The sequence below is a fragment of the Coregonus clupeaformis genome, unplaced genomic scaffold (genome assembly GCF_020615455.1).
Source record: "Coregonus clupeaformis isolate EN_2021a unplaced genomic scaffold, ASM2061545v1 scaf0032, whole genome shotgun sequence".
NCBI lineage: Eukaryota > Metazoa > Chordata > Actinopteri > Salmoniformes > Salmonidae > Coregonus > Coregonus clupeaformis.
The window spans coordinates 1103216-1116578 of record NW_025533487.1 but is presented as its reverse complement, the minus strand read 5'-3'; the positions used below and the strand labels follow the sequence as shown (position 1 = coordinate 1116578).

Sequence of the window (13363 nt, the reverse complement as noted above, 5' to 3'; positions counted from 1 at the left end):
GCCGCCTCTGGATGAGCGTTTCCTGTTTGCTTATGGCCTTATACAGCTCATTGAGTGCGGTCTTAGTGCTCCTGAGTGGCGCAGCGGTCTAAGGCACTGCATCTCAGTGGTAGAGGCGTCACTACAGACCCTGGTTCGATTCCAGGCTGTATCACAACCGGCCGTGACTGGGAGTCCATAGGGCGGTGCACAATTGGCCCAGCGTCGTCCGGGTTAGGATTTGGCCGGTGTAGGCCGTCATTGTAAATAAGAATTTGTTCTTAACTGACTTGCCTAGTTAAATAAAGGTTAAATAAATAAATAAATAAATAAAATTGTGCCAGCATTGGTTTCTGGTGGTAAATAGACAGCTACGAAAAATATAGATGAAAACTCTCTTGGTAAATACACTGCTCAAAAAAATAAAGGGAACACTAAAATAACACATCCTAGATCTGAATGAATGAAATAATCTTATTAAATACTTTTTTCTTTGTTGAATGTGCTGACAACAAAATCACACAAAAATTATCAATGGAAATCAAATGTATCATCCCATGGAGGTCTGGATTTGGAGTCACCCTCAAAATTAAAGTGGAAAACCACACTACAGGCTGATCCAACTTTGATGTAATGTCCTTAAAACAAGTCAAAATGAGGCTCAGTAGTGTGTGTGGCCTCCACGTGCCTGTATGACCTCCCTACAACGCCTGGGCATGCTCCTGATGAGGTGGCGGATGGTCTCCTGAGGGATCTCCTCCCAGACCTGGACTAAAGCATCCGCCAACTCCTGGACAGTCTGTGGTGCAATGTGGCGTTGGTGGATGGAGCGAGACATGATGTCCCAGATGTGCTCAATTGGATTCAGGTCTGGGGAACGGGCGGGCCAGTCCATAGCATCAATGCCTTCCTCTTGCAGGAACTGCTGACACACTCCAGCCACATGAGGTCTAGCATTGTCTTGCATTAGGAGGAACCCAGGGCCAACCGCACCAGCATATGGTCTCACAAGGGGTCTGAGGATCTCATCTCGGTACCTAATGGCAGTCAGGCAACCTCTGGCGAGCACATGGAGGGCTGTGCGGCCCCCCAAAGAAATGCCAACCCACACCATGACTGACCCACCGCCAAACCGGTCATGCTGGAGGATGTTGCAGGCAGCAGAACGTTCTCCACGGCGTCTCCAGACTCTGTCACGTCTGTCACGTGCTCAGTGTGAACCTGCTTTCATCTGTGAAGAGCACAGGGCGCCAGTGGCGAATTTGCCAATCTTGGTGTTCTCTGGCAAATGCCAAACGTCCTGCACGGTGTTGGGCTGTAAGCACAACCCCCACCTGTGGACGTCGGGCCCTCATACCACCCTCATGGAGTCTATTTCTGACCGTTTGAGCAGACACATGCACATTTGTGGCCTGCTGGAGGTCATTTTGCACAAAGGCGGAGGTAGCAGTCCTGCTGCTGGGTTGTTGCCCTCCTACGGCCTCCTCCACGTCTCCTGATGTTCTGGCCTGTCTCCTGGTAGCGCCTCCATGCTCTGGACACTACGCTGACAGACACAGCAAACCTTCTTGCCACAGCTCGCATTGATGTGCCATCCTGGATGAGCTGCACTACCTGAGCCACTTGTGTGGGTTGTAGACTCCGTCTCATGCTACCACTAGAGTGAAAGCACCGCCAGCATTCAAAAGTGACCAAAACATCAGCCAGGAAGCATAGGAACTGAGAAGTGGTCTGTGGTCACCACCTGCAAAACCAGTCCTTTATTGGGGGGTGTCTTGCTAATTGCCTATAATTTCCACCTGTTGTCTATTCCATTTGCACAACAGCATGTGACATTTATTGTCAATCAGTGTTGCTTCCTAAGTGGACAGTTTGATTTCACAGAAGTGTGATTGACTTGGAGTTACATTGTGTTGTTTAAGTGTTCCCTTTATTTTTTTTTGCAGTGTAGTATGGTCTACAGCGTATATCCCGCCAGCTGTTTGTTATCCATGTTGTCGTTCAGCCACGACTCGGTGAAACACAAGATATTACAGTTTTTAATGTCCCGTTGGTAGGATATTTGTGATCGTAGCTTGTCTATTTTGTTATCCAATGATTGTACGTTGGCTAATAGGACTGATGGTAGAGGCAGATTACCCACTCGCCGTCGGATCCTTACAAGGCACCCCGACCTATATCCCTGATATCTCTGTCTCCTTCTCCTGCGAATGACGGGGATTTTGGCCTTGTCGGGTGTCTGAAGTAAATCCTTTGCGTCCGACTCGTTAAAGAAAAAGATCTTCGTCCAGTATGAGGTGAGTAATCGCTGTTCTGATATCCAGACGCTCTTTTCGGTCTTAAGAGACCGTGGCAGAAACATTATGTACAAAATAAGTTACAAATAATGCGAAAAAAAACACACACAATAGCACAATTGGTTAGGAGCCCGTAAAACGTGGGACCTTTATATAGACAGGTGTGTGCCTTTCCAAATCATGTCCAATCAATTGAATTTACCACAGGTGGATCCAATCAAGTTGTAGAAACATCTCAAGGATGATCAATGGAAACAGGATGCACCTGAGCTCAATTTCGAGTCTCATAGCAAAGGGTCTGAATACTTATGTAAATAAGGCATTTATATATATTTTTTAAATAAATGTGCAAAAATATTTAAAAGACCTGTTTTCACTTTGTCATTATGGGGTATTGTGTGTAGATTGATGAGGAAAAAATAAATGTAATCCACTTTAGAATAAGGCTGTAACGTAACAAAATGGTGTAAAAAGTCAAGGGCTCTGAATACTTTCCTAGGCTTGTGTGGTATCCTGTACATACCGGGGTAATTGGAAATAGACACGGGATGGTTTTTCAATGCCGTCAATATTGTTTAAACTATATCTCAGACGTTATTAAATACATTTGAATATTTGTAGCTACTTTTTAAGTAAATGCCTGCAGTCAACTTGTGCAATACGTTAGGAAATAAAGAAGATTGAGTTTCATGTCACCTGTCACATACTTTTTCCATTATGAAGCTTTACCGGTGGTCCCCGGTCACTTGGTGTTCGTTTACAAGCACACAACGACGAGAGACCCGGAGCCTTGGGAGTCACTCACTGTGGTGCAGCACGCGCCAGGTGATGTAGTTGCACCATGGAATTCACAACTAAATGTCCGCTAGATATCTTAGAACTATTAAAGATGTTGACCAGGAGGAAATACAGCTACAAACGCTTGATGTATTTCCCAGAGTAATGGAAGACATGGAGGCCCTCAAGATAGGAATGAATTACAGCAACAATTTAAATGGAAGAAATAAGGGCTGAAAACAAAAGCGAGTTGAAAGCGACTCCCTACAATCAAGGACAGAGAATCTCCTGAGTGATAACACTAAAATGAAAGCGGAGCTACTTCACCTAAAAATGCAGAAGCATGAGAAATAATATTGTCATAACGGGAGTGAAGGAGACTGAAAACTATCTGGCAACCGAAGAAAAGGTGAAGGATTTCATGAAACGCAATCTGGTGGATAAGATTGATTTCCAAAGGGCGCATCGTTTTGGCTGAAGGGTTCCCCAGAAACCCCGACCCGTTGTTGCTAGAGTCTTGCACTACAAGATTAAGTTGGCGGTGTTGGAAAGGGGTAGGGAGTTGAAGGACACACCATTCTCTATCAACTTACAACTCCCCCATGAGACACACTTTCTTTTTTTAATCCTCAGCAACTTTAGGTAAAAATAGAACTGTTGTTTTTTTGGCAAAGTGCCCTCACAGTCCTATGAAATTTTGAACTTAATTTTTGACTGCATCTGGACTCTTGGACTATGCAGACGTAGATTTAAGTTTGAGTTCAAATGAAAACAGGTGATGATAGGCAGAATATTTGACACACTGGCGTTAAAATGTAAAATGAATAGTTTGCTGTTTATTCTTGTCTGTATTCTAAACTGAAATGCAAGGATTGGGATTAAAAGGTCGGAACATTGTTATATTGTGGCTACTCTCCTAGTGGATGTGAATCGGAACGAATATGATTTTGATAGAGAATATTGACTAATTTAATAAAAGGTAATGATGAGATAGAAGCAGTGGTTTACTTGGACTGAAATGCCAAATGGGTGCTGGTGCTTGTTTTGGGTGCAGGGGGTGTTTTGGGTGCAGGGGGTCCGCGGTGCTTTTGAGCTGGTGTTCTATGGAAGGAGCTGGAGCAGTGGAACATTTGTGGTGACGGTGCTCAGGTCCGGTGAGCTCCTGCCCAATTCAAACACTGGATAGAAGATTGAAACACTGCCCTTTCCCACCTGGACAAGAGGAACACCTACGTGAGAATGCTATTCATTGACTACAGCTCAGCGTTCAACCTCATAGTGCCCTCAAAGCTCATCACTAAGCTAAGGATCCTGGGACTAAACACCTCCCTCTGCAACTGGATCCTGGACTTCCTGACGGGCCGCCCCCAGGTGGTAAGGGTAGGTAACAACACATCTGCCACACTGATCCTCAACACGGGGGCCCCTCAGGGGTGCGTGCTCAGTCCCCTCCTGTACTCTCTGTTCACCCATGACTGCATGGCCAGGCACGACTCCAACACCATCATTAAGTTTGCCGACGACACAACAGTGGTAGGCCTGATCACCGACAACGATGAGACAGCCTATAGGGGAGGAGGTCAGAGATCTGGCCGTGTGGTGCCAGGACAACAACCTCTCCCTCAACGTGACCAAGACAAAGGAGATGATTGTGGACTACAGGAAAAAAAAGAGGACTGAGCACGCCCCCATTCTCATCGACGGGGCTGTAGTGGAACAGGTTGAGAGCTTCAAGTTCCTTGGTGTCCACATCACCAACGAACTATCATGGTCCAAACACACCAAGACAGTCGTGAAGAGGGCACGACAAAGCCTATTCCCCCTCAGGAGACTAAAAAGATTTGGCATGGGTCCTCAGATCCTCAAAAAAATTCTACAGCTGCACCATCGAGAGCATCCTGACTGGTTGCATCACCGCCTGGTATGGCAACTGCTTGGCCTCCGACCACAAGGCACTACAGAGGGTAGTGCGTACGGCCCAGTACATCACTGGGGCAAAGCTTCCTGCCATCCAGGACCTCTATACCAGGCGGTGTCAGAGGAAGGCCCTCAAAATTGTCAAAGACTCCAGCCACCCTAGTCATAGACTGTTCTCTCTGTTACCGCACGGCAAGCGGTACCGGAGTGCCAAGTCTAGGTCCAAAAGACTTCTCAACAGCTTCTACCCCCAAGCAATAAGACTCCTGAACAGCTAATCATGGCTACCCGGACTATTTGCACTGCCCCCCACCCCATCCTTTTACGCTGCTGCTACTCTGTTAAGTATTTATGCATAGTCACTTTAACTCTACCCACATGTACATATTACCTCAACTACCTCAACTAGCCGGTGCCCCCGCACATTGACTCTGCAACGGTACCCCCCTGTATATATAGCCTCCCTACTGTCACTTTATTTTACTTCTGCTCTTTTTTTCTCAACACTTTTTTTGTTGTTGTTTTATTCTTACTTTTTTTGTTTAAAATAAATGCACTGTTGGTTAAGGGCTGTAAGTAAGCATTTCACTGTAATGTCTGCACCTGTTGTATTCGGCGCATGTGACCAATAAAATTTTATTTTATTTTATTTGATACAGTATGAAGGTGAACACTTTGTCCAGGTTCTATACTGCAGTATATATTCTATATACACAATTACTATTACTATTCTAACACTATCAAAAGTTCAAAAAAAACTTTTCTAACCAAAAACCAAAATAGTTATTTAAAATGTTTTAAGGATTTAATATTGCTCCGATGCACATTGGTAATCGGTTAAGTCTATGGTCGCCAGGGTTGGTTGGTAAATTAACACTGGGTCAAACTAATGGTAGGCTGAATTCCATTAGTAAAGCCAGTAGTAACTGGATTAAGAAAGTACATTTTAAACCAGTACTTTCTCTCTCCACCCCTGAGCGTTGGAACAGCGACCCTGGAATAATATTTTATATAGATCCACAGTTAAAATATACATGTATAACAAAATCACTATAATGACCAGATCTGCATACTGGGCTTCATTATTATTTGGCCCCATGTCTCCTTTAGTGTCAAGGGAGATTATAATATAATATATTATAATAATAATAATAATAATAATAATATGAGGTATTCTTTTCATGGGTGTTGTGATGTATAAATCGGATACCCATCATCAGTTACTGCAGGTTCCACAGACGATCGATTTTTTTTCTTCTTCTGCCAAACGTAAATGAACATTAAGAACGGTTCATGTTCCATTTCTTTCTCTCCTTTAACTGACATTCGGATCTAAATGAACTGAACAAATGCCTTTCCTCCATTGTGATTGGAGGATTGAGAATAAGTTAGTTTATATAATGTTTTTGCTGAATTTTTATTGGCAAACGGATCTAATCGAAATGGTCTGATATGCCTTTCTTTTGTTGTGTTCGACCAACTGCCAACTTGCAAAGTAATATAATATGATAAATGAGCTGCTGGATATTTGCGCATTGCTGTTCGTCTGTGTGGCTAGTACCATTTGGCCCCCGGATGATGACAGTGAGGATGATGATTGCGTTGTTGTTGTCGTTGCCGCTAATGTGATCATTTTTATTTTATTTTTATTTCACCTTTATTTAACCAGGTAAGAAGCCAGTTGAGAACAAGTTCTCATTTACAACTGTGACCTGGCCAAGATAAAGATAAATTGTATCATGTTTATGATTAATACCAATATTAGTATAATTATTAATATTACTAATTGGCGAAGATCACAAGGGAATAATTGGTAGTGATTAAGGGGGTTAATGATGGTCGTTACTGTTTTGATCATATTCATAGTCCAACAGCAGTAATGGTGAAATTTGTATTAATATTCCTATCATTATTATTGTCATTGCTGTTATTGGTGAGGACTATTATTGGTTATTGGTGAAGTGAATATAGTAGAATATTGGGAAGATGAGTACCGTTGTTAGATTATTGTTAAGATATACAGTACCAGTCAAAAGTTTGGACACACCTACTCATTCAAGGGTTTTTCTTTATTTTTACTATTTTCTACATATTAGAATAATAGTGAAGACATCAAAACTATGAAATAACACATATGGAATCATGTAGTAACCAAAAAAAAAGTGTTAAACAAATCAAAATACATTTTATATTTGAGATTCTTCAAATAGCCTCCCAAATAGTGTGCAATGCTGTCATCAAGGTAAAAGGTGGCTCCTTTGAAGAATCTAAAATATGTTTTGATTTTTTTAAACACTTTTTTGGTTACTACATGATTCCATATGTGTTATTTCATAGTTTTGATGTCTTCACTATTATTCTAATATGTAGAAAATAGTAAAAAATTAAGAAAAACCCTTGAATGAGTGTTAGATTAATTTGTATTTTAAGAATAATGACTAAAGGATTTCACCCCAAATACAGTATAAATGTGTGAACTGTGTTAGAATTATAATGTATTGTCAACCTACTAACAGAGGGGGGCGGGACTAAACATTCCAGGGTGAAGGGGACTGAGAAAATGGGTTACAGGGGGCCTCCTAGAGGTGGGCGGAGCAGGGTGCCTTTGTGTGGAAGGAGTATAAAACAGTATGTATGTGTTTTGGGCGGCAGAGCTCTCCATGAATAAAGATACAGATAATCCTTGTGGGTTGTGGACCTTGAATCATTTATGATTAAAACCAGAGCCTTACAACCTCTGGTAATGATTCAAGCTTAGGTTGAATTAGAGATAGAAATTCTCGTAACAATGAGTAGGTGTGACTTGTTTAAAGGAATGTACTTATTGTGATCGAGATGTAGTTGTCCCTGATTGCACTGACTTTGCTCACAGCTGCTTGTTTGAAGAAGTGTACTTACTGTGATCAAGAGGTGGTTGTCCCACTGGCTATCCTAAGTTGAATGCACCAACTTGTAAGTCGCTCTGGATAAGAGTGTCTGCTAAATAACTTAAATGTAAATGTGTGTCCAAACCTTTGACTGGTACTGTATATCATATTACTTTATTCTTGCTATGTAACTACTGTGAAAAAAAAAAAGACATGTAAAATGTGTGTAGAACGTAACAAAAGAAAAAGCTGCGGTGGTGGATGAGCCCAACATTTTTCAGAAATTTCAATAAATCAGTTAACCGTCTTAAAATGTGCTAAATGCTCTGCAGTTGTGCATTTGGTTTGCTAATTTCGGAGCTAGTTAGCTATCTAGCTAAGTGCTTAGCTTCTTGCTAAATCAAGCTTCACCTGGTATCAGCAGAGAATCCCCTTCTGGATCAAGAGCCTTGCTGTCTAATATTTGTTTTGTGCAACAAACTGTGACTAGCATTTTTGAGTTACTTGTATAACTTTACGAGCTGGGATGTCCTGCAAATAGTTTAGGTCAGAGACTGTATAAAATGTTCGCAATGTGCTCGTTAGCATTTAGTTAGCATTCGCTATGGGATTTGACATGTACTTGTTAGCATTGTTTAACCTTCGGTTCTCAGAGGCTCAGTGGGGTTTGAAAATAGCGACCTTTGTGTTCAGTGCTGGTATTTCCGAACATCCTGGGATGTTACAAGGTCGGTATGAAGGTATGACAATCTGGATACCGCCCAACCCTAACATATACACCGTCACATAGTAATCTCTCTCACACACAAACAATACGACACACACTATACCTGGCAGTCGATCTCGCAGTAGTAAGCTTGTTTACACTTGCCACATTTGGAGAGGCCTTCCCTCCTGCAGAGAGAGCGAGGGGGAGAAAATTGTCAAATTTTGTTGTTGAGATGAGCGAGACATCAAGAAAAGAAAGACATTACCTACACACTATGCTCTCGCGCTCTCTCCCTCTCTCACACACACACACACACACACGCACACACACACACGTTCTAGTGTGGGTTCTCACCCATCTCTCTGTTAAGGGCAGATGGTGCAGAGAAAGGTCACTTTTCTATATATAAATCTGGGCATGTCTCCAGAAACAAGCGAGGCTGTGGTGTGTGTGGGTCTGTGTAGGCTACATATAAAAAGGCCTATCCTGTCCTAGAGAGAGTCAGGAATGATTCCAGAACCAAACCAGATATATTCTCTGGTGTGTTCCAACCATCTACAATGGTTTGGTTTCTGCTCCACTCTGTCTCAGCCTCACGGTGTGTCCCAACAAACTAAAGTGGTTTCCGCTCCACTCTGTCTCAGCCTCACGGTGTGTCCCAACAAACTAAAGTGGTTTCCGCTCCACTCCGTCTCAGCCTCACGGTGTGTCCCAACAAACTAAAGTGGTTTCCGCTCCACTCTCTCAGCCTCACGGTGTGTCCCAACAAACTAAAAGTGGTTTCCGCTCCACTCTGTCTCAGCCTCACGGTGTGTCCCAACAAACTAAAGTGGTTTCCGCTCCACTCTGTCTCAGCCTCACGGTGTGTCCCAACAAACTAAAGTGGTTTCCGCTCCACTCCGTCTCAGCCTCAGGGTGTGTCCCAACAAACTAAAGTGGTTTCCGCTCCACTCTGTCTCAGCCTCACGGTGTGTCCCAACAAACTAAAGTGGTTTCCACTCCAATCTCGGTCTCAGCCTGTAGCCTTCAGACTAAACAAGACCAGGGTTGGGTCAATATAATTCCAATAAATTCAGAAACTAAATCAAATTCCAAATGCAATTCCAAATCTTCCTCATTGAGAACCATTGAAGAGAATTTGAATTTCAGTGTACTTACTGATTTGACCCCAACCCTGAACAAGACCTCACATCTATTTAGCATTTCTGAGTGAGCCTGTGACTGATTTTATCAGTCCTGTAATGAAACTCAAAATTGCTTCAATAGTGATGCAGGTGCTGAGAGAGGTGTGTGAGTGTCAGAGAGAGAGAGACAGGGGGTGTGTCTGTCCCTGCAATGCAGCTGCAGCAGTCCTGTGTCTCCAGTCCTCTCCTTGATGTTCTCTATCAGTGGTCTCCTCCTCTCTCCAGTCCTCTCCTCGATGTTCTCTATCAGTGGTCTCCTCCTCTCTCCAGTCCTCTCCTTGATGTTCTCCATCAGTGGTCTCCTCCTCTCTCCAGTCCTCTCCTCGATGTTCTCCATCAGTGGTCTCCTCTCTCCAGTCCTCTCCTTGATGTTCTCTATCAGTGGTCTCCTCCTCTCTCCAGTCCTCTCCTCGATGTTCTCTATCAGTGGTCTCCTCCTCTCTCCAGTCCTCTATCAGTGGTCTCCTCCTCTCTCCAGTCCTCTATCAGTGGTCTCCTCCTCTCCTCAGGCTCTCCACCACCTCCCCTCTCCACTGACGTGAAAGAACTGGGCTGGGTTTAAGATCGTCTTTCATCCATTTATTTTCAAACCCAAGTGCAAGCAAACTGTGTGTGTGTCCTTTGACTTCAACTGAGTGTAAACAGGGAGGAAGCTGCGAAGCGAAAGGATTTACTCCACCCAAAATCTGTCCGCCTGAGTTATGCCCCTTTTTTCCGACTAGTACGTGAACGCGACATGATACTGAATGGGCCTGCTCAGAAGAAACAACTGTGTTTTGTCAGCTGCTGAAAGTCATGCTGAACCCACATGGTAGGGAGTGACAACCACTTCCAGTCACAATGCCTTCAAGGATGTCGAATTATTGCTACAACGTTATGGTTTGAGAACACCTTACTGTAGAAAAATCGACAACATAACAGCCCCAATAATCAAGTGACAAGAGAGCGAAAGATCCTATTCGTGCAGAATGAGTTCGGCCAGTAGTTGGAGAGAAACACAAATAAAACTCTTAATCTCATTTCTATTCTAGAACCCAAACCCGTCATGTTCTGACAGTTGTCCGGTGCCATACCTGGTGAAGCAGTATTCACAGTGCGCTCCTCTCTCGTTCACCGTCAGCACGTAGGAATAGGCAGGACAGGCGAACACGAGGTCTCCGACAGCAAAGTGTTTCACAGCCCGCAGTCCCCTGCCCTTCCCCGGGCTAGCGAACCTCTCTGTCCCCGCTATCCCCTCGTTCTTCGTTATGCCACTCATCTTTAATGCCGTGGTCTGTTGAGCTAGGTGACTAGCTACGCTACTTTTCACTTGCTTGTTGACTACCCGAGCGTGCTGACGTTTGCAAGACAGCGAGCTAGATAACGTTGGCTGTGTCCTATTGCAAAAATACAATTATCAGACTTGCTAGCGTCGTTGCTTGTCTGTCTGCGGCTAGCTGGCTTTGGCTACACACACACACTGACTACAGCCTCTCACCAATACCAAACAGAAAAGCTATCATCAGCTAGCTAGCCTAGCATCATATGCTTAGCTTGTCAGTACTACGACCAGTCATTGACTACGACAGAGCTACAGCATACCGAGGTCCTAATGCTACGTTCAAGTGCTAGTCGGAACTAGGAAACTCGGATATTGCAGACTTGCTAACGGGTTGTACTTATACACGTGCCGTGTTCAACTCGTTAGTAAATCGGAGTTTCCTATTTACGACTAGAAGATGAAAGCGGCATAATGTCCGTATAGCTTCAGACGTTGCTGGAGATAATACCAAATATGTTTTATAACTAGCTCATTGTTCTATCTATCTGTGGTATTATCACACTTTCACTAGCCTACCATTGGAAACGACATGGTGTGGTCTATCTTGGTAGGCAGGGCAACCCAGTTTGAGTGATTTTTTTGGACTCATTCAGCAGCACAATACCATTGGAAATTAATGTTGAAAGTTACATTTATATTCCTAAAACTTAAGTTGAAAATGATGCTGTCGCTGCTTCCTGTTAACAAGACATTTTGATAAATGGCCCAATGCCAAAACACCGTTTTAAAGTGTCAAAAGCCCTGATTAGATTGATGATATTATAGCTGTAGAATATTTAATAAACTGTCATTTTCGCATGAGGACAAGTGCAGTTTTTCCAAAAACTTTTATTGATAACTTTGGATTTTATCTCTTGACATATCAATCATATAGTGGGAAGGATCCTGTAAATCAAGACTGTGTGAATGCATGTACCACTCCGAATAAATAAATAAATAAATAAATACTGTGCCTTTGAAGATTTGTCTCTGGTCATAAAACTACAATACAGGCCGGATGTCTAAACTAAGTAAATTCTGAACGTCAATAGATTTTTAGATTCATTCTCTTCAATGACAACATTCTAGAACTGAGTTATCACTCATCTAAGTCTGCTATCCGGGGTAATCTGGTTAATGATTATATAATTACTTAAGTGGCTCTTTCCTTGTCGAATGTGGACCTCTGTATAGAAAACATTGTATTGCTAAGATGCTTAAACTTAATAGCTACGCTCACCGACACAGGATAAACTTTACCCCTCACGGTGGCCCTGACCAAACCGGTAAATTGCTCCTCACTGTAGCTGCACTTCTCCACATGGCCAGACTTCTAGTGGGCTTCTCCCCCTTTTAATGTGCTGATGCTCATCCTTGAAGAATGCCATAAGGCCTGAAGTAGACATCAAAGTCAACATACTGTACAAACAATGATCTAGGAGGCTAAGTAAAACAAAACTATTTTTTTGATCTACTGCTCTGCTAACTAGCTAGCTAAAGTGTAGTGAGTGGCTAGCTAAGACTGAGAAAGGGGACACAAATTCATGGATTGGGCACAGAAGGTTTCTGGGCACAAAGGTCTCTGATCGCGCTGGTGAACGGTAGCTGACAGTGTCGGCATAAGGGGAAGATGAGCGGATAAGAGGCAATCCGTAATTTCGATTAAGACATTCATGAGCGAGCTAGGATGGACTTAGTCAATATAACAATTTTGTTCAGCACTTTTGGAATGTACAGTGACAAAATTCAGAACATGGGTCATTCTTACAGCATTCTCCCTGTACACCAAGTCAGAACTGTAGGATAAATAACGGGGGCATATAAGCTAAAACGGGCTATAGGCTACATGTGCACCACCAAGTCAGAACAGTAGGCTAAGTTATGAGGGGGAAAGGGACCAAATTATTAGGGTGAGGCACATGGGCTACTAACAGCTTACTACACAACATACACTTAGTATTAATTTCTTAGCTACAGTATACATATCTCCCTGGCATATTACATCATTTATGCAGCAGCATACAATACATTTTTGGACTCACCTTGTTGTGCTGCGCTCACCTGAACAGGAAGTTGGCGTGGCGGTCCTTGTGGGCAAATTTTGTCATCAAACTTTATCATCAAAGTCTGGCATTCTCTGGATTTATGGTTCTTTCAAGACAACTGGGAACACGAAAAAAAACAAGGTTGAATCATGACGTCAGTGATCTTCAGGTCGGAGCTCTTGAAAACAGGCCAGAGTTCCCGACTTGGAATTCCGAGTTGGATGACCGTTCAAAACTTATTTTCCCAGTCGGAGCTCGTTTTTTTCAGAGTTCCTAGTTGTCTGAGAT

The 13363-nt window shown here is 43.1% G+C and overlaps 1 protein-coding gene across 1 annotated transcript in view; it reads right to left on the bottom strand.

Annotated features, from left to right (window-relative positions):
* LOC121544574 (N-lysine methyltransferase SMYD2-A) overlaps positions 1-11338 on the bottom strand; it is a 68709-nt gene extending 57371 nt beyond the window's left edge. Inside the window, exons 1-2 of the mRNA XM_041854531.2 lie at positions 10804-11338; positions 8668-8731 (exon numbers count right to left, since the gene is read on the bottom strand). Coding sequence (XP_041710465.1) covers positions 8668-8731; positions 10804-10988 — 249 coding nt within the window. The 5' untranslated portion in view covers positions 10989-11338. The remainder of the gene's footprint in view (positions 1-8667; positions 8732-10803) is intronic.
* Positions 11339-13363: the final 2025 nt, after the last annotated feature.